A 22,749-nucleotide genomic window follows, 5' to 3' on the forward strand; every position below is an offset into this window, starting at 1 on the left:
TATTTTGGCACTGTGTCTGATTTTGATGGACTTGTGAATGGCTGTTTGTAATGTCATTCCATGTGCTCTGGATGAAGGACTCAGCAACATACTGTATGTTTTCATTGTACTGACTTCTGTATTATGTTGTAAATGTCGTTGCAGGGAAATTTGTTCTTAATAATGTATTTGGCGATCAGACGCCTTTATCCAAGGTGACTTACAGGTGTTACAGGGCAGTACCGTATTACAGTGCAAGATTAACTTTTAAATGCAGTATAGTTTACAGTAAGTGCAAAAAATACTACTAAAGTACAATGTGAACTAGGATGCAACAAGTATGTTTACAATGACATATTAGTAGTGCAATAGTGCAAGGATGGTGCATCAGCTGAGGATCCACTAACGTGGTGCTGAGGTCAGGCTAGTCTAGTGCATAGTAGGAGAGGTAGATCAAGAGATCTACAAGTCTAAACAGGGGGGTCTTGAGAAGGAGACGGAAGACAGCGAGAGACAGAGCAGTCCTGAGGTTCTCCGGTAGCTGGTTCCATGTTTATATTTACTGCACTACTACTGTAAACTACTATAAACTAAGCTGCAGGCGTGCCAGTTTTTTTACAGAAAGGTTTCTCAATTCAATGAGCGTTTCCCAGTAATTATAAGAAAATAGGAGAGAAATCACATTTAGATATTGATAGAAACTATTGTGTAAAAATGAATTGAAATGTCTATGTTAACCTTGGTAAATTGTTGATCTTGTACTTAAAAAAAAAAACAAAAAAAAAACAAAAAAAAAAAACAGACTGCTACTACAGTAGGTTGCTTCAAAATCTTAAAATGCACACAAATTCTACAGTACCTAAAGCAATCCTAAAAGATGCACCGGAAATTACATAAACATATTCCTCTGGTGCTCTGGTCAGGATACGATCTGAATGCAGAACTTTATAACTGGCTTCCCTTACGTTTCAAAGTAAATGTGAGGTTTTTTTTTATGCATGTGAAAAGGCAACTGCAGTCAATAGTTAAATAGCAAGTTAAGGTTCCAATGTGTGTGTAGATATAAACTAAGTTTATGGGTGAACATTGTGTACACAATTTCAGCAATAACAGCCAAAACTACTAATAAAATTACCAGGTTACAAACTTTAATTCATACGCTTTATTGAGATTAACTGAACCAATGTAAAAAATGTAACTTGTATATTAAGCCACTGGCAATTTTATAAAACTGGGACAGAAAAAAAATGCGTTGTAATAAAGAAATGCATTTGGGTAAATAAAAACAGCAAATATTCCATCTATAACCCCTGAGAAAATAATTATTTTAATACTAAATACCTAATTAGCATTGTAAGTGAAGGAAAGCAATCAGAGTTAGTGGAAACTGCTGATTGCAAAGGGAAAAGGATGAGCACCTCATTAAAACATGATGTATTTTTTGTAATTTTATCCTAGTCTAAGTGGTGCTCTATAGCGGTTCATATTTGTATTCATTGGCTGTCTGAGTAAAATGCTGAAAATTGAAAAGAGAAAAAAAAGAAAATGGCTTTAACAAGGAAGGTTTTTTTTCATAATCTCAATATTTGAATACACCTGTATCTGACATTTTGAGCTGTATTAGGGATTTGTCAGATCCTTCCCTTACTGTTTAAATTCCACGCCCCCCCTTACTGTGTCCACATGGTTTCCATACGTTCTTTCCTAAAGGTACTTGGTAAAGGGTGTTTTTAACATTTTGGCATGACTTTCTTTCCCTTTCAGAAATGCAATAGCAGCATCTCAGATTCAGAATTTGTCCACAGACACTGTGTGATAAAATACGTTTGCAAAGGACAGGTTAACAGAATTGGGGGCCGATATGGAGGCGTCCTGTTTGTCTGACCCTACTGTATTTCACATGACGTTCTTTAATACCATTGTGACATTCTTCAGTATGTGTTCTTAAAAGTATCAGCATTTGAAACTATATGGTGGTGCCTGACTGTCTCACTGTAGCAGAGCGAGGTCTGTGCTGGCTATGTGACGCATGCATGATCCTGCGGGAGGTTGGGAGCCCCGTGGGATCCGACTGTCAATCATGGCAATGACACAGAGAGGTTGGGTGAGTGTGTCGTGTCTCTCTCTCTCTGAGTGGTCGAGAGGCAGGTCTTGGGGGGTCGCTCGACCAATAAAAGTGACGCTTTGCTGTTCCCTCGCTCTTGCCCTTTCTAGGAGAAACCACAGCAGGAGCTGTGTTTGGAAACCTGGATTACAAATCATAACAGACCGTCAGTGTCTAGAGAAAGAGAGAAGGGCAAGCAAGCCCGACAGCCGCTGCGCAGGATAAATATTTTGTTTCTATGTACCCATAATATGTCTTTGGAAAAGTCTGGGCACCCCCGTAAGTGTTAGTGAAGGACCAGAAGAGTATCTCTGAAACCCGAGCCGTACCGGAGAGCGGAGGCTGCGGGACGCTGCAAGGAGCAGCACCTTTTATTTGTAGTTTTGTTACTGTGTTTTATTTTCCTTTTTGCTTTTGCCCTTTGTCTATGGGTTATAATTTGCACCTGTGAGTATAATACACCTCCTACCATTGCTGGTAACCTACAAGCTCTATCCACGTACCGTATCTCAAGCTGAGGATATAGGATGGACCCTGTCTGCGTGTTTGTGTCGGTTTACAGTATGTCCCGTTTTTATATGTGCATACGGTACAGCAGCTCATATTGATGGCTCTCCTCTTGTATTTACAGCCATGCTGGGGGTGTATGTAACAGAAGCCATGGCTCGTGATTATCAATGGAACATTGTCTCACTTCATTTGATCTATTAAAAAATAAACAAATAAATCCATATATAATGAAGAAACTGCAAGCATGTCTTAAGACCCCTCAGTCTCACCCATGTTAATCTCAGCTGTTTTCTATTCCAGGCATATTCTGTATACGATGAAGAAATTGGTTACTGTCAAGGCCAGTCTTTTCTTGCTGCTGTGCTCTTACTGCATGTAAGTTCTTTATAATATATGTATTCACATCTTGCATTGTATATTCAGTTGATTTCACCAGCACTTACAGTAATACTGGTGCTTTTTAGGTCATTAAAATGTGTATTAAAAACAAGCAAATAATCAACAGGTTGAAGAGTCGAGAATGTTTATATTAGATGAATTGTCACATTCACACAAAGAAAGCATTCTATTTATGTTCTCAATACTGTTTGCAGTTCTGAAACCTGTCCCAATGTGAACCAGATATACTCAGAACAACCTAAACCAGCATCTGTGTTTTGTATTCTCTCATATTTGTTCATATTTCATTAATGGTTAAAATTATTATTTTATTTTATTTTTTTACACATTATGCCATTTTATAAACAGATGCTTCAGCTTTTTATATGTCAATGCTGTGTCCAGTAAGATAAGCTACAAGCTCAATAGCCTTTTATGTGTGAACTCTGTTTAACCTCTCACTCCCCATGGATAAAGTTTGGACACCCTGCTCTAGAGTATTTCTGCCAGTGGCCTGTTTTCATTATTTAAATACTGGCAGTACTTGGATCATCAGCAGTTTAAATCAATGGAATAAACCCTACTGTCTTTGTAACAGCTTGGCATCCTAAGCTGACTGCTGTAACTGTTGGCAATGTGTTGCAGCAGTGGCTTTCAAAAGTGACAGATTTCTACTGTACCACTGATCCATAGGGTTATCTTCTTTTAAATGCGTTATTAACACAACAAAATATTTACATAGAATAGCATGAGACAAAAAAATAAATAAATAGGAAAAAAATGTACAATGGTTGGTTGCCAGGGGTCCAAAAAAGATTTCAGGGCAAAAGCAGTTATACATACAGACGTGCTGAAATTTGTTGGTACCCTTACAGCTCATTGAAATAATGCTTCATTCCTCCTGAAAAGTGATGAAATTAAAAGCTATTTTATCATGTATACTTGCATGCCTTTGGTATGTCATAGAATAAAGCAAAGAAGCTGTGAAAAGAGATGAATTATTGCTTATTCCACAAAAATATTCTAAAATGGCCTGGACACATTTGTTGGTACCCCTTAGAAAAGATAATAAATAATTGGATTATAGTGATATTTCAAACTAATTAGTTTCTTTAATTAGTATCACACATGTCTCCAATCTTGTAATCAGTCATTCAGCCTATTTAAATGGAGAAAAGTAGTCACTGTGCTGTTTGGTATCATTGTGTGCACCACACTGAACATGGACCAGAGAAAGCAAAGGAGAGAGTTGTAAAGGTAAAGGCTACAAGACCATCTCCAAGCAGCTTGATGTTCCTGTGACAACAGTTGCAAATATTATTAAGAAGTTTAAGGTCCATGGAACTGTAGCCAACCTCCCTGGGCACGGCCGCAAGAGGAAAATCGACCCCAGATTGAACAGAAGGATAGTGCGAATGGTAGAAAAAGAACCAAGGATAACTGCCAAAGAGATACAAGCTGAACTCCAAGGTGAAGGTACGTCAGTTTCTGATCGCACCATCCGTCGCTTTTTGAGCGAAAGTGGGCTCCATGGAAGAAGACCCAGGAGGACTCCACTTTTGAAAGAAAAACATAAAAAAGCCAGACTGGAATTTGCTAAAATGCATATTGACAAGCCACAATCCTTCTGGGAGAATGTCCTTTGGACAGATGAGTCAAAACTGGAGATTTTTGGCAAGTCACATCAGCTCTATGTTCACAGACGAAAAAATGAAGCTTTCAAAGAAAAGAACACCATACCTACAGTGAAACATGGAGGAGGCTCGGTTATGTTTTGGGGCTGCTTTGCTGCGCCTGGCACAGGGTGCCTTGAATCTGTGCAGGGCACAATGAAATCTCAAGACTATCAAGGCATTCTGGAGCGAAACGTACTGCCCAGTGTCAGAAAGCTCTGTCTCAGTCGCAGGTCATGGGTCCTCCAACAGGATAATGACCCAAAACACACAGCTAAAAGCACCCAAGAATGGATAAGAACAAAACATTGGACTATTCTGAAGTGGCCTTCTATGAGTCCTGATCTGAATCCTATCGAACATCTATGGAAAGAGCTGAAACTTGCAGTCTGGAGAAGGCACCCATCAAACCTGAGACAGCTGGAGCAGTTTGCTCAGGAAGAGTGGGCCAAACTACCTGTTAACAGGTGCAGAAGTCTCATTGAGAGCTACAGAAAACGTTTGATTGCAGTGATTGCCTCTAGGTTGTGCAACAAAATATTAGGTTAGCGGTCCCATCATTTTTGTCCATGCCATTTTCATTTGTTTTATTATTTACAATATTATGTTGAATAAAAAATCAAAAGCAAAGTCTGATTTCTATTAAATATGGAATAAACAATGGTGGATGCCAATTACTTTTGTCAGTTTCAAGTTATTTCAGAGAAAATTGTGCATTCTTCGTTTTTTGTGGAGGGGTACCAACAAATTTGAGCATGTCTGTAACTATAAAGAAAAATATGTTTTAAATAAAGCAGAGGTTTTACTTGCTTTTGTGTTCCTTAATTTAGTAATTGCATAGACAGTGTGTCATTTCTATAAAAAAAATAAAAATAAATGAAGGCTTACGTGTAGACCATTTACATTTATGTATGTGGAACTTCCCTATTATTATTATTATTATTATTATTATTGTTATTATTATTTATTTATTTATTTATTTATTTATTTATTTATTTATTTATTTTATTTCTTAGTAGACGCCCTTGTCCAGGGCGACTTAGTCGTAAACAAATACATTTCAAGAATCACAGTACAAGTATTAACCCTTTGCGGTCCATTTATTAAATGCGTGTCAGGCACGCCAGGTCTAATTAATTTTCACACGCGCAGTTAATTTTAGACGCGCTGTTTAAAAGTATTATTTTTCACAGTCAAACGGGTTTAAATGGCCCTGCATATCAACAAAGCACTCACTAGGCATCTCCAGCCCCGCCCCACCCTTTCGTTCGCTATAGCTTTCACCTATGTAAGAAATAAATAATAATAATACATACCGATCAATCATCTCCTGATCACTCGTTTTATCACCAAACTCCTCAATAATGCGATCCAAGTCATTATTTTATTACTATAACATCTCAAAAATGCTCTGCAAATGTCCGTGTTCTCTGTGCGGGGACTCACTATCGGCCAGCTTGTTTACTTTGACCGCCCGTTATCTGATACCAGGGCCATGTATGACTAATCATGAGATACGCCTTTTTTTTTTTTTTTTTTTTCGACTTGTCTCGGCTCCTGTAGTTCCCACTCGGCCATTGAATGGTTTTCTCGACTTTTTCTGGAGAAAAAACGACTCAAACCCGTTTTTTGCGTTTCTATAATGATGTCGGACAGGGTCCGACAATGGACCTGATAGAAATAATTGCAATGTCGGACCAGGTCCGACAATGGACCGCAAAGGGTTAATACAATTTAGAACAAGATAAAATACAATGACTTCAGTTCTAGTAAGTACAAGTATATTACAAAATACTAATAATACAATTAATAATGTAATTAACCTATATTGTGGAAGCTTGGCTAAAGTAACACACTATATATTTGATATCCAAAAGAAAGAACTCAGCAGTGTTTTTAAAAATAGAGAAAACATTTGACGGGTAAAATCTGTGTCAAATGTTAAAATGTAGCGCTTTAAATTTGCGTGTTAAAGGAAAGCATTACCGCATGGGTATTTACCTCCTGAAGACCTAAAACCTGAATAAGATATATCAAAGCTGCTCGACAAACCTGTGACATAGTTTTTATGCTTCAGTGGTTGGGCCTTACGGTGAATCATGTGAAGAGCCAGCTCATGCCTTCTCAGACAGCCTCCTGTCTAGGAGTGTGCTTGGACTCCAGGGCCATGCTGTCCACTGTCAAATGACACAGTGCAGAGAATTGCTGCCTGTTTAGAGCTCTTTCAGCTGAACAGGGTGCTCGTGGTAGGGACATTCCAGACTTCTGGGCTTGATGGCAGCAGCTTCCCAGACTCTTCAATTGGGTCTTCTGTGCATGCGCCCTCTGCAGGCCTGGTTGAACAGCAATTTTTTTCAACCCACGTTGAACCGCAGCTGCCTATTTACAGTCTTGTCACTGTATAAAGGTGCTCTCTTGGTGGAAACAGCCTGCCCATCCACGCCTCGCTGTAGCACTGGGCAGTGTCACCAGAAGGGAGGTTGTCACCATGGACATGTCCAGCCTGGGGTGGGGCGCTGTGTGGAATGGCAGGGGTGCACAAGGTGTGTGGAACCCCACTTGGCAGGGTCTCCACATCAATGTTTTAGAGCTGCAGGCAGTGTACCTGCCCTTACATCAACCACCAGTCTCCATTGCGTGGCCCTCAAGCTTTTGCTCTGGACACACGAGAACCTCCTCTCACTAACAAACTGGGCGGCGGACCTCAGAGTGGAGGCTTCACCCCGAGGTGGTGAGCCTCATTTGGGAGAGGTTTGGGAGAGCAGATAGATCTCTTTGCCTCCCAGGAATCAACCCACTGTCCCCTCTGGTTCTCCATAATAGGAGGCGGAGACCAGTTGTCAGTAGATGCCTTGACACACCAGTGGCTGAGGCAACTGTTATATGCCTTCCCACACCTCGCCCTGCTCCCTCTGTGTCTGGAGAAAATCAGGCAGGACCAGGCCAAGGTGCTCCTAGTAGCCTTATTGGCCCAGGAGACTGGTTTTCAACCCTGATGCAGCTCCTGAGCAGCCAGCTGAGGAGACTGCCCAAGTGCTGCAACCTGCTCAGTCAGGCACGGGGGACCTTATGGCATCCCGACCCACTGAGGCTGCAGCTCTAGGTCTGGCCCCTGAACGGCTGCATTTGAGCCATCTGGGGCTTTCTAATAGGGTCATTAACACCCTGCAGAATACCAGAGCACCATGTTCACAGTATGGGTACAAGTGGGGTGTTTTCAGATGTGGTGTCATAGGTTCGACCTCACGACCTGTCCCATGGAAATCCCCCTCCATTTTAAAGGTCTATCTGGCAGCCATTTTGGCTTGCCATGTCAAAATTGACTCAGTCTCCCCAGAGCTCACTTCCTGGGGGGTCAATTTTTGAAAGGAGCTTGGCGGCTTTGGCCGCCTATGAAGGACATTGTTCCTCGCTGGAGGTTAAACGTGTTGCTTAATGCACTCATTTGAGCCCATTCGTTCATTCAGCTGAGCTGAAATATTTATTGCTTAAAGTGGCTTTTTTGCTTGCTATCACCTCCACAAAGCGGGTGAGTGAAATGCAGGCATTCTACATTGCTTAATTATGCTCCGTACCAATCCCGCCTTTTTGCCGAAAACGATCTTGGCATTCCATGTCAACCAGTCTGTGGAATTGGAAGCTTTCCATCCACCTCCTTTCATGTCGACAGCGACAGCTCCATATGCTCTGCCCAGTGCGGGCCCTGGCGTACTACGTTGACAGGATGTCTGTCCAAATTTGATAGCAGACACAGTCAGGACTGATTATGAGCTGTCAAACTTGCCCCCTGCAGAAAAGCTCACTGCCCATTCCACCAGAGGCATGTCAACCTCGTGGGCTTTATCCCAGGGTGCATCTGACATTTACAATGCAGCACTGCTCCCCATACCTTTACTAGGTTCTACAGACTGAATGTCATGGATCCTCAAAAGCATGGTTTTGGAACTAGAGTGTTAAGGGTGGCTTCTCAGTGGACAGGCATAGAGGAGAGTTTCTGCCTCCTTTTTTTTGCCCTATCTACTTGTTACTGGGGTTCCGTATGGTAATGCACAAGACAGGCTCTTGGTTTACCCTTGTAGCATTCCAGTCCTTCTGCAATATTGTGCTTGCGACGGCTTTGGTACACTTACCCAGTAATGGTTACATTTTGTACTTCAAAGGGAAAGTTAGGTTATTTTTATAACCCTCGTTCCTTGTAATAGAAATGTAACTATTAACCTTCAAGGTCGCTGCGTCCATGATTGCAGCAGGCTTGAAGGAAAAATGACATTTAGATCTGTGAGCGTAGTGTTTTTATGTCCTCGGGGACGGGACATGACTGCGTCACAGGCTCGTTGAGCAGCTTTGCTGTATCTTATTCAGGTTTCTGGTCTTCAGAATGTAAATACCCATGCGGTATTGGTTACATTTCTATTTCAGGGAACCAGGGTTATGATAATAACATAAAGGTATCACTATTCCCATTAGAAGCTTTTCTTCAGAATACAGTATATTTTTAAACAATGTATTAGTAAAAACAAAATCAAGGGGATCCATTTCATAGATATGTACATTTTTTCCTTTTTGTGTCCATCCCTAAAATTACCCTGAAGGTGCCACAATTGTCACTTGACAAACAGAAAGTATTCTATTTATGTTATGAATAGTATGGGCGTTTCAGTCTTTGTTGTTCGGTATTATGCCCCACTATGAACCAAATACTCAGACCAGCCTTAACAAGCATCTGTTTTCTTGTTTTTTGTTTTTGTTTTTGTCTTTATAAATTCGGCATATTCTTTCCCAGAAAATTGTCAGCGTAGGAGTGACGTTTGTTTTAATCAAGTAGGAGTATGATGGCGATCCAGAAACAGTCTCATGTGTTGCAGAGTGGGTGAGAGATCCCATAAGGGAAAGAATGTAATTTGGTTCTCAGACTCTGACACAAAGAAACCCACCACAACCCATATTGGCTGTCCAGTGGTCATCTGACTTACTGTTGCTTTAATGGTAGCTTCCAGGGCTGTGAATATGCTGCTGTTTCTCACATGCATTTCACATGATACAAAAAGAAACTTTAATAAATTATATGACATGTTTCGACTACATTTTCAGTGTCAACCCCTGTAGATTGTATACATGAAAGAAAAAAATAGAAAACGAAAACAAGTTATTACTTTCATTATTTCCTTTATTTTGCACAGATAAAAAAATGTGTTTTTTAATCTGTGCAAATAAAGGAGGTATTATGGTTGTGCAATGTGAAATCGTCCTGGCAGCAGTAAAGCTTGAATAACAGAAAAGCACTTGCTTCCTTGAAATCATTTTCACCTGCTGCTGTTTTTTGTCTTCCAGATGCCTGAAGAGCAGGCATTCAGTGTTCTGGTCAAGATTATGTTTGATTATGGACTCAGGGAACTTTTCAAACAAAATTTTGAAGATTTGCACTGCAAATTCTTTCAGCTGGAGAAACTCATGCAGGTGAGTGTGAATACCAATAAAACTGTCATCATGCCACAGAATGACTGGATTTAGCACTGTGGTTTCAGTCTGTTGTCACTTTTTATTTAAATCAGGCATTGACAATGCCCAGCTGTTCTAGAGAAAGGATGTCCCTTATTGAAGAATCTTTTGTATATTTATATTCATATCATTGTAAACAAAAGTGGTGCACCTTTTACTCCGGAACTTCCTTAAATGAACAGTTACAATGGCCTATAAACACAACTACACTGGCAAAATGTGTGGTCATTTAAATTGAATACAATTGAATACAAACTAGAACATGTACAGGTTTTTAAACATAGTTCACCCTGCAGGTTCATTAAGAAGGTTGTGTCTTTGAAAATATGAATCTATAGGTGTTTCCTTTTAAAATGTCAATTATAACCCTCTACTGCTGTAATTAGAAGCAGCTTTTTTGGCTCAAAGCCTGTCAGCAGAGCCTGCTTTTTAATAAAGTACACAGAAGGCTACGTGTTTTGTAAACAGATTATATAAATAAAAAATGGACTTTGCAGCTTTAAATTAATCTGCATATGTGCATATTTATCTGTCATATATGTTGCATGCCTACAAAAGCTAATTTACATAACATACCTTACAGTAGTCATAATAGAGTGATGATCCCCCTCTAGTGGCTGATGATAGTCACTGCAGGGAATAAAAAGCATTTGTAACTGATATTAGTCCATTGTAGAGGGCTTGATTCTCAGTCATTATAAATAAATGGATTTAAAGGGGACAATTAAACAGAAGCATGACCAGTAAATGAGCTCAGATAAAGCTTGGCGTTATCAGAACAGTCAGTTATTTGAATCCTTAGCTACTCATACTGTAATCCAGTATTGCAAGCAAATTAAACCACCTAGAATATTAGAATAAACTTATTCAATTGTTTTGTGGTTAAATGAAATGAGACAACGCTATGTAAGCCGCCAGCCTTTTAAATTAAAAGTGGAGCAATTGTACATTTATTAGCTTTATAATAAATATGCAAATGACATTTCTGTTAATTGCAAATATGTTTTATTAATCCTGCACGAAAGCAGGCTTGCTAATTATTATTATTATTTATTTCTTAGCAGACGCCCTTATCCAGGGCGACTTACAATTGTTACAAGATATCACATTTTTACATACAATTACCCATTTATACAGTATATTATACAGGGTATTACTAGAGCAATCTAGGTAAAGTACCTTGCTCAAGGGTACAGCAGCAGTGTCCCCCATTGGGAATTGAACCCAGAACCCTCCGGTCAAGAGTCCAGAGCTCTAACCACTACTCCACACTGCTGCCTAATAGTTGAGTGGAGTGCCGTATTATACACATTAAGGAATGTACTAATTAGGACTTAACAGCAGTGGTAAATTGTGTCATTTGAGAATAGGCTTCCCATTCCCATGTGTCTTTAAAGAGAGGAAATTGAGTTTGAACAGAGAACAGCTCGTGGTATTGAGTTAGAAGAGGCAGTGCACCCATTTAAAAAATATAATTTGACAGACTACTTTGCCATGTTAAATGTACTGGAAAAATGTAGAGACGTTTTTAAATAAGAATGCTTCCTTATGCAGATATTTTTCCTGCATAACATGTCTCAGGTTTCTCCAAAGAATCAATTTTCACAAAATCTCTCCAAAGAATCAATTTTCACAATTTTCACTTTTACCAAGTGTGGCTGATGAAATAATGAAAGGTTTGTCACTATAGTCAGATTTAGATTTGTATATAAAAGAATTGGACTTTGCACTGCAAAGTTCATATAACCCTGGTGAGTATATCACCAAAAAATGCATTATAAAACACTCAGACTACCTAGAAAAAGAGAATGACATGTTAGAAAATAAAATTAAGCCGCAAGAGTGGACAGACAGTAATTAATAAAATTAAATGTAATGCTAATGCATCTGTGCAGATTCAACCTCTTTCCACTGCCATCGGAATCATGATGCGGGCAGTAAATATATTCATGGTGCTGCAAGAGAGATACTATCTTAATTAATTTCGCAAATCAGATCTCGTTAATGTTTCAGATGATGTTGCTAAGTAGAGCACAGCCTTTTCCCTATCACTGCATGGCAGAAATCAGTCTTCTCATTTAATTAACATACCCTCCAAGGTACGTCTGTACCGATGTAAACGTCTAGTTCCTGTCTACATACTCAAATGTACAGTATTTTATTTTAAAGGATAAAATGATTCGGTAATTAAACTCTGAGGATATATGAAGATGCCTGTCTTGGTTTTTATAGAAGAGGATAGACCATGAACGTTCATGCAGTCCTTCGTTATTCCATGAATGAGGTTGGCCGAGATGTTTATGGCCATCCTCATGAGTGAAATAACCACAGCACTCTTAGACCGTTCAAATTAGAGAGAATTACTTTCCTTGGATCAAGCGCCGCAGTTGCTTAGCAACTTAGCATAATTGTCGTTGGATTTGAATAAATGCAAGGTAGATTCTAAAAACAAATAAATAATCACTCTGCAACATTGTATGTGAAAAAGTTAATCGGTTGATGCTAGATCTCATCACACTTATAAAGATTATTTGAACAATTGTGATGAAACTTTGTAATTCTTCAGCAAAAAATCAGTATCTGAATCTGTATGGTGGTACCTGTCCATTCACCTGCCCACCTATATCACACTTTTAATTTTTACATGTAAATTACATACAGTTGATGTAAGTCATGGAGATGTATTTTTTTGGCATGATATTGATGGCAGTAACTGTGTTTTGACAGCCGTAGTGGGGGGGATGAGTTATTGACAGACAAACTTAAAACTCAGCAACTTGTAAAACAACTTATCCTTAGCTGACTTTTATTATGGGAACACAAGTAAAAACAGATTGATATTCAGGAACCAGATGCTGTTTCCATGCCAGATCTGTGCTCCCTTGATTTCATGGTTGCTTGGGACATGGTGTATTTTACAGAAATACCCGCTCATATTTTCCCCAAGAGGACTGTAGTTTATTTTATCCCCAGATGGGTCAATAAACAGTATTTTTATTTTAGTTTACAAAAGGAGTTTTTAAATTGTAAAATTAAATTATTATTTTTTGGCTAATAATAACACCATTCCTGGTGGTCCATGTTTGTTTTATTTTATTGACTTAACTGTGACTACTGTGAAAATATATTAGTATATCAAGCTTGGTGCTCTCTAAATAATTTAAAACATGAAATAGTAATGTTTATACCTGTTTTAATTCCTTGTTGGTATACATTTTAATGTGAAATGTGTTTTTTTTCTTTATGAAATAAAACAATGTAATATGTTATGACTTTAGTCTGCCTGTTATCCTTATATGATGTCCTTGTAAAAATGTTAATTCTAAATGGATAATGTTGCTCTTCCAGAATACTGTACATCCATTGTTTACTTGTAACATCTTAACTGTAGGAGAATGCCCTTGTAATTCAATGAGTGAACTTTGACGTCTGCATGGATATCGCTTGCTATATCCCTTGTCTCTTTGTGTTCAGGAGTACATTCCAGACCTGTACAATCACTTCTTGAATATCAGCCTTGAAGCGCACATGTATGCCTCTCAATGGTTCCTCACTCTCTTCACTGCTAAATTCCCTCTCTACATGGTCTTCCACATCATCGACTTCCTGCTTTGTGAGGTATGTTACAAACCCCAGGGTAACCTCAGTCTTGGTATTGACACATCATAGAGCAGGTTATTAACCTTCCCAAAGTTCTGCAAAGAACACAATTATGCAAATGTTGGTCTAACAATAAATATCAGTTAATATATTTTTTGTTAGGGTTTCAACAGACCAATTTAGTCTTGTTTAAAGAAAACCCACAAGGTATGAGCTATCGTAGAAGCGCATGTACTTAATATCCAGCTTTTGAAAATGGCATATGAAATATGTCATTTCATGTTATACATTAAAACATGTCTTCTTTTAACTACTTTTAATTGGACAGGCCCCACGCTCAGGGTTACTGTGCACCTTACGGTTAGCTAATTTATGGTGTCTCTTTAATTGATCTGAACGGCACTAGATCTAAATATCTCAGTAAATCGATAACATTTGAACCCTCCTGAATTTTTTTTATAATTTAATTCACTGTTGGATGTTTGATTTTCATAACTTTGGACCCTCAAATAATTATTTAAACAGTGGCGGTGATCAGATGAATATATCTGTTTATGTCACACATACATTCTTGCCTATATCTTTAGAACCGCTTATCCAGAAGTGATTAAGCTTGGTGCAGGCAATCCTTTGCACTTATTTTTTAGATTAACTGTTTAGGAAAGAGCTTTGTCCTCTGATTATTTGGACTGTAGCTTCTGATCCATGTGATATTTGTTACAAGGAGTTATTCCGCATGGTGTACATTCAGGTGGAGGGTGGGAGGGATACACACTCAATCAGCTAACAGCCATACTGTCATACTCCAGGTGAGTCTTTTTTTTCATAGACTAAAGATCTGAAGGGGTAGGATCATTTGAAGACCTGTACAACATACCAGCAATACTGTGCTGTTAGTAAATATGTGGAAACTGTTCAATTTATAAATAAATAATTAGAGCTGGGGCATGAATGAAATCAAAATAATATAATTATTATATTCTCATTGAAAATAATTCTGAAAAGATTTCAATAGTTTACCACACGGTGGTGTTATTCTAAAACAAGACTCTGAAGGTTCCGACTTGTACTGAGGGTTCCAGCTTCTTTACCACCCTGCCATTAAAACAGGGAATAGTAATGTTTCTCAGAGCTAGGAAATAAACAGTTTATGGTGGATGCAAGTCATGATGCTGATGGCTTTTCATTGTATTTAACATTATTAAGCAAGGCGTTTCTAAGAATCTTGGCTTTTTTTAAAAATATATATATGGCTTTTAAAAAAAAAAAAAAAATATATATATATATATATATATATATATATATATATATATATATATATATTTAATCATATTTTTTCACAAAGGGGTTTTAAGAAAAGTCCATTTGGCTTTGAATTGCTTCTCTTAAACCCATGTAAAAGTTGTTCGTTCTTTGCTGGTTTGTCTGCCTGAATGCACAGATCCTGCAGTGACAGAATAATGTCCTTATTTGAGTTGACTCTGATGGATCTGAGCATTCCTCACTGTGTGGCCCCACGTAGGCTGGAGTAATAGGCTAGTCTGCTGAGCACTGCCCTTCAATTCGCTTGTTGAAATTGAAACTCGGTCTGCCTTGGCTTTGTGAGAGACAACTGGCCCTCATTTCTGCTCTGTCACTTTGAAATGTTTCTGTTCTAAATCAAACCACATGTTGCAACGAACACCTCTGCCTTGTCGGGATTGCTTTGATGTCCTCATTAACTCGTTTAGATTAAATTATTGAACCTAGATTAGATGGGGAGTTTAGCATGACACACAGTACTAAACAGCTGAGATCTACAACATTGGTAGATTGCTAATAAACATTCACAATAACATGCTGTTTCAATACTTTGTGCTGTCTTTATAATACCTGTCTTTATAAGAACCTTCCTTTTCTTATTCGTTATGATGATTAAAGTGTAAGGTGCTGGATCGAAAGCACTGGAGGCCGAAGACTCCATCCACATGCCAGTAACAGCCAATCACTATGTTAGTTTTATGAAATCAGGCCACAGTAAACTAGACCTTCAGAAAAAATGGCATTGATCCCAACATCCATTCTTTAAAATTAAATAATTACTACCTGCCAGCCCCAGCCAGCCGCAGCAAGCAACCCAGGCGAAATGATTCAGCAGCAGCCTAAAGGTGAAAATATTCCCATTGCGAATTTACTCTGCTGCCCAGCACCAGAGCACTATGTATAGTATAGCTTCATATTTTAAGTGCTTTCGAAACTCTTCGGGCAACATTTAATGGTAACCTTTACTTCGGCATGTTACCTAACATGGCTGCCATGTTGGGATCATGTGACTTTTTGCTTTCTGTATGCTAGAGACCTAACCCTTTAGAAATGAACTGCCACTTTGATTTAACATTTGAACATATAATTGATACAGATCCTTTTTGCATATTAATCTTACTTTATGTTCACAAACTGTTCAGTATATTATGACATTCCCCACTGATTATGCCCCCGAGGATTCTTTGTTTTTGTTCACTTCATTTCTAATTTTATTCTTCGTACACTTTTTCTATTTTTTTACTTTGGAATCGGCAATAATTTTTTCTCATTTTCTCCCCAATTTGGAAAGCCCAATTCTTTTTTTATTTCAACCCCGCTACCACTCCTGCACTGAATTGGGAGAGATGAAGACGGACACACGCGTCCCCCGAAACGATTGCCACCAGCCGTCCACTTCTTTTCACTCTGCAGGCCCGCCATGCAGCCACCTCAGAGCTACAGCGTCAGAGGACCACGCAGCTCTGGGCAGCTTACAGGCAGGCCCGCAGGCACCTGGCCAGTCTATAGGGGTCGCTGGCACCCAGTGAGCCGAGGACACCCTGGCTGACCTAAGCACTCCCCACCCAGGCGGCGCTCAGCCAGTTGTGCGCCACTCCCTGGGAACTCCCTTCCACGGCCGGCAGTGGAATAGCCTGGACTCGAACCGGCGACCTCCAGGCTATAGGGTGCTTCCTTCACTCCACGCGGAGTGCCTTTGCCGGATGCGCCACTCGGGAGCCCCTTTGATCAAATATTTTGTAACCTTTCTTATGTTTTTCTTTCAGGGGATAAGTGTGATCTTCAATGTAGCACTTGCATTACTGAAAGTAAGTGGCTGTTCTGTTAAACTACCGTATAAATGTTCAGTATTTTTAGTTATGGCAGATTGTACTGTCAGGGTAATATTTTATTTGACCAGGCATACATCTGTAAACAAAGTAAGAATATTAAAATGACCCAGCACTCAAGCACAGCAACCGGCTCGTCAAACCACAGCATTTAAGTAAGGATCCGATTAGAATGGGAGCAGTGATGTCAGCGCCATGCAGGACACACAAACTTTTCCCAGTGCGAGTAGGCTAAAGCTCTGGCTGTGCCCAGACTTACAAATCGGCCATTGTGATATCTAAAGAACAAGGAGGAGCATTCTACTAGCACAGTATTTCTTAGCTGTACACATTGCTGCTTGTATATTTTTAGACTTCAAGAGATGATCTGCTGTTGACGGACTTCGAAGGAGCGTTAAAGTTCTTCCGCGTTCCAGTCCCCAAAAGATACCGCTCCGAGGAGAATGCCAAAAAGCTGATGGAGCTGGCCTGCAGCATGAAGGTAAAGCCTGTCGTTCGGATTGCTGTTAGAAAAGCAAGGTGGTGGAGGGCAGATAACGTATGGCTGCCTATCGAAGCCTTGTATTTGCTTTTTAAGTATGCTGGTTTAGACATTAATATTGAAATATGATTGTATGAAGTGACTTGTGTTCAGAATGTTGCATTAGACTGACCTGCTAACAGTATGTGCTGCACCTACTACACTGGAATAAAAATGATCTTTGTGACATTAACTGCCAGTGGGGAGATTTACCACGATAATGTCCTTAACATGCTTAACTGGTTCATTTACATGCTGAAACATTACTTGCACAGTTTCTAGATGTCTGACTGATCACTGAGCCAGACAGCAGGGGGAACCCGTGTTCCACCAGAATAAGCTTATTTTCCTTGTTTTTTGGACACAGTTCTACCTTGTTTCCAGCAACCTAGTTGCGGAGTGTATGCTTGCAAACTGCACTGATGTGCCCCCATTTCTCCTGAATTAAAAAAACTTAATTGCATGCCGGAGTAGTTAAAGTATTCTTTTGTTTTTTTTTTTCTTTTAGGATTTATTGTAGATGTATAATGTTACATTTGTTTTTTTCATTGCAGAAAATATATTGGAAAACTTTTCATTTGTTTGAGAAAAGGGTCCACATTAAAGACCAAATAAATAGGTTTGAATGGAGTATAGCATGAAACTCGTCTGGCCTTCCATTGCAATGCTTTCTCCCTCCTTTGGTCTCCACATGGTCTGATGATCTTAGCAAAAATAAATTTGAAAACCTACCTAGGGGTCTACTAGGGGTCTGCTTAAATCGCAGTAAATTTACATATTTTTCACAGGTAGGTTGCGGAGTAAAATTAGGATTTCGCTGACATTTCGCGGACCTGTTTAAATATTAAATAAACCTAAGTAGACAGTATTTCAGAACACCATAAAGCCTAAAAATAGTGGTACTTGCTTCCTTACTAAAACAGAGTGCTGTCATTTGTTAAAGGCAAGCATGCAGCATCCCCCTGCAGTTGACTTACCCAAGGGCATCTGGCATACTTTAATAAAGGCGATATATGCAGCACGTTCGTTGTCATGTTATTTGTCCCATCCAATAATTTATGTTATTAGTACAGAGTCAAAACAAAGAAAACGTGGCTATTCGGGTCTAAAATTCCAACTGCGTTTAAAAAGTAAGCAGCAGGTTGAAGCGAGGTGGCTGTGCTAGATCATTGTAGTACTGATTTAACATGCCGACAGAAATACTTCTTGTCTGCGGTGACTTTCCAGTTTGTTTTCTGAAAGCTGTTTATTTTACATTCTGTTCAGCAGCCTCTGTAGTAGCCTTTCATTTAATGTGTGATTCTGAAGCTAAATAGCGATCAATCATATTTTCTCCGAAGGCACATATCAAGATGTGCAAAACAATTACGTCCATATGCATGTACAGTTTCTTTGGGAAATATCTTGACACGATCAATCCCCGAAATAATATACTTTGCTTTTTTTTGCTTTGTCTTCCATTTCTACTATTTTACCTCCAATGCTGAAAACTAGATTTTAGCAACCTAAATCAAAACAATGCAGCACTGACTTTGTCCCACCCCCTACTGCACAGTACAGGTCACAGAAAAGCAGTACTGACGCACTGATAGGCTGATTAAAACTTCATTGTCATTTGAATAGTCAACAAGAATGTTAACCGCTTTGGAGCTTTTTTTTTGTAAATGTTATTTTGTGTACGTACTTTGTTTGTTTGTTTTTTGCTTAACCACTTCAACTCCAGATGTAAAAATGAAACCCCTTCCCAGGTACCAGATTTTGAAAATAATAATAATGTTTTCAAACCTGTAATTGCTATAAAATGTTAACATATGATAAATAAAACACAAATAAATTACTTAAACTGTGTTTTTCATTAACCCTTTATGCTGCTGTGTACTACATACCCATATTCAATATAGAGATAAAAACGTTGTTTTTTTATTGTTTTTTTTTTATATTCAATATAGAGAAAAACGTAGTTTTTTTGTTGTTTTTTTTAACAATGAAAACAAAAATGCTGCTAATAACAATAATAATCAGTAAACAGTAATTATCAAATAAAAATCTAACAACATCAACACGTGTGCCAGTATCGACTTGCTCTGTGCCATTTATTGAAATGTTCAATACAACAGAACCCGGGGTTGCCTTCGCAACCACTGCACATTTTTCTTTTGTCTTTTCTTTTGTTTTCATTTTCGTAGCAGACCCTGTACCTTTGTTGCGGTCTCTGCTTCGCTTGGGTTGGAGGGATAGTCACAAGTGCATGTACACAGGCATTGTGATGGACCTGCCTACCGCATTGCCTGTACCCAGCGCTGTGTTTTGATAGTATTTCATCACAGCACTGCCATTTCAAACCAAACAGCTTCCCGTTTGCAGCTGGCTTACCTGTAAAGTAGCTGCATGCTCTTCTGTTTGTACAGTTTGTACTGTTCTTGGCTCCACATCCTCTTCATAATCGCTGAGTGATAAGTCAGCATCACTGTCGCTGGTATCGAAATCCTCTGAACCAACTTCACTCCCGTTGCTCATTACAGAAAGACTACGTACGTTGCCATGTTTCGCTTTCGCTAAAAACTATATAAACTATAACTAAACATGTAAAACTAATAATAAATAAAAATAATAATAATTTAAAACACTATATATATACTTTGTAAAAGCTGAATGGCTTCCTGCAATATATCTCAGCCTTCTAAACGCCCACAGCTACAGACTGGAATTGCTACATGACACGCAATTGGATAAAAATGTCACCTGACCCTCCCCCAACTTTCATTGCTCATTCCACAAAACTAGCACTGCTTTAGAGAATGAAACCTGAAACGCTAGACTGAGAAACCGATCATAGAATAGAATGGGAAACGTGATGTACGCACGTACGGCATGGTACTGTAAGTGGGTTTTCAGTTGAAGTGTTGAAGTGGTTACGTGAAATGCACACAGGACGGCAAAGGAATAAAAAAGGGCTATCTACAGAAGGAAGGTACGTACTTTGCATCGCTTGCGTTGTGTGTAGTTCATTTAAACAAGGTTTCTTTTTTTCCTCTCCGTACTTGTATGCATTGGCCCCTAAAAGAGGTGAATTTCGCGGTGACCCCTCAATTTCACAATTTCTGCAAAATCGCGATTTAGGTAGACCCCTAGCCATGACACACCTGGCAGCCTTTTCACAAGAGCAGCTGGCACAGCAGAATGTTTATAGCGAATTGTTTTTATGGAAACTGTTTTTAAACCTTGATGGAACATCACATCATAGAGCTCTTGTGCTATGGAAATGGACTATAACATTAAAAAGTGCCTTCCAAGCTTAGTAGAACCTTAGAAACAGTGGGTCTTTGTGTTGCAGAGTGAGGCAGCAAGCCAGTCTGAATGCTGTTTCATTTTCTTATCAGAAGGAAAAATAGGCATTACGCACAGAATTTCTTCTTTTCTAATTAATACATAGGGCTCCAAAAAAAAAAATTATAAAGTAGCATATCAGTTCGGCATTGATTTAGTTTGATATAATTTCCAGGTATTTGTCAATAATACATGTTTTAATTACAGTTTTTGTTTGAAACCTGTCTCGGCTCCTGAAGAAATCTGTGATGTTAGTAGCCACAATCTTTCATTTCTAATGAATATAACATTGCCACACAGGCCTGTATTTCTCTTCTTTATCTCTCTGTACAGTAAGAGGCTAGATACTTCAATAAATGAGCAAATGGCCAGTTCTCTATGTCTCCCTTAGTAAAAGCACTGTTTGTCCAGGCAGAGACCTACAAGGTTGTGCCCTGCTTCCATGGTCCATTAGCTTGCTTAGGTTTAATAGGACGGACAGATCTTCAGCTTATTGCTCTCTGAGTGAGTGAGACAACTTTCAAATTAAGCATTTCAAATTGTGTCAATGCATTTGGTAAAATTGCTTGTTTTAAAAAACATACTGTAGCTGGAAGCATGGACCACTGCCACTTTGTGGTGCAGTGTTTAGGTGAGAATGCCTCATTAGGTCTTTTTATGAAGCTTGATTGTGACAAGAGTATAAATACCGATCCCTACAGTGTGCCTGGGTTGCCAGTCGGCAGCATACGGTGCAGTTGATTTTGATAAGATTTACAGTATGAAATCACTGACCTGGCACTAGTTAAGTGTACTCAAAACCCCATGATAAATACAGTCGTGTTACTATCCACTGGGCTCTGAATGTAGTTAACATTCTCTGTAATGACTCCATGCTCTTCACAATCTCTCACATCACTGCATGGATGACGTTGATGGGATGACTTGTGTGAGCTGCTGTTTTATTTTTCGATGCATGAGTAGTGCTGGTTCTTTGCAATGCATTAATTTATTATAATAATAGAATAATTACTTTTGTTTTGATCCACATTAAATGGAGGAGGATAAACTAAGTGTAGTTTGCTGTTGGAAATGCTGGTGCAGTTCTACAGTCAATGAATGCATTGCTGTGTAGACAGAGCTGCTACTGTGTTGCACCTCTTGTGGACTGACGACAGGAATGGACAAAAAATCACATATTACGGCAAAAATGTACAAGTTACAGTCGATTGTCTTGGGGGTTTCGCTAATACGAGCAAGGGTATATACAAAAGAGAAAAAAAAACATCAATTGTATTTGAAGGTATTTACTCTTTAAAACATTGTTGCACAGCAATGTGAGTTTGCCGTTTTTACTGTAGTACCAAGGGAACACATTTGTACAGCAGCGTGGCTACAGCCACTTTGCTGGCGTGACAAAACGTACACAGAGTGGGATGAGCGCTTAAGAGCTGAGGAGTGATTTTCAGGGCACAAAGGGCATGAGCTTTATTGAACCTCTTGTGTACTTAAAAGGTGCAGGTTGTGTCATGATTTGGAGAATAGAATAGATTGATCAGATCACCCCATCTGAGTTTACTAATTTCCACAACTCATGCTATTGGAAGCCTTGTGCTGCCCACGGGGGGGGGGGGGGGGGGGGGGGTCAACTGGAATGTGAATGACTAATGGTGTGTCTTTATACAACACAGTAATTGAGTGTCATCTCTGTCAGATACAGTTTATGTACAAAGTACTGTCCTCAATTCATAATCATTTTGAAATGTAAAGAATCAGTTGAGACTTATTACTGGTTAAACAATTCCTGTAATATTACCCCATTCACGCTACCCAAATAATGTGTGACCAATGCATGTTGAAAACCAGTTTAGTTCATTCACAGGCACATTTTAAACTTGATGATCGTGCATTATTTACTGTGAATAGAGCCAGTAAAAACTCTTTCTCTCTGCATTGCACACAAATGTTCCTTCCAACATTAAATATCCACTCCAAGCTTCTAGATTTCTTCTGCTTCTGGATTTCTCTCTTTCTGTCTCTTTATTTTTT

The 22,749-nt window shown here is 39.0% G+C and overlaps 1 protein-coding gene across 2 annotated transcripts in view; it reads left to right on the plus strand.

Annotated features, from left to right (window-relative positions):
- The window catches only part of LOC117973972 (rab GTPase-activating protein 1-like), a 123,032-nt gene that overhangs the window by 84,256 nt on the left and 16,027 nt on the right, over positions 1-22,749 (plus strand). For both annotated transcript variants that reach the window (XM_058987081.1, XM_058987082.1), the window contains 5 exons: positions 2,894-2,968; positions 9,976-10,101; positions 13,618-13,761; positions 16,812-16,853; positions 17,227-17,355. In XM_058987081.1, coding sequence (XP_058843064.1) covers positions 2,894-2,968; positions 9,976-10,101; positions 13,618-13,761; positions 16,812-16,853; positions 17,227-17,355 — 516 coding nt within the window. The remainder of the gene's footprint in view (positions 1-2,893; positions 2,969-9,975; positions 10,102-13,617; positions 13,762-16,811; positions 16,854-17,226; positions 17,356-22,749) is intronic.

Source organism: Acipenser ruthenus, chromosome 15 (assembly GCF_902713425.1).
Source record: "Acipenser ruthenus chromosome 15, fAciRut3.2 maternal haplotype, whole genome shotgun sequence".
Classification (NCBI taxonomy): Eukaryota; Metazoa; Chordata; class Actinopteri; order Acipenseriformes; family Acipenseridae; genus Acipenser; species Acipenser ruthenus.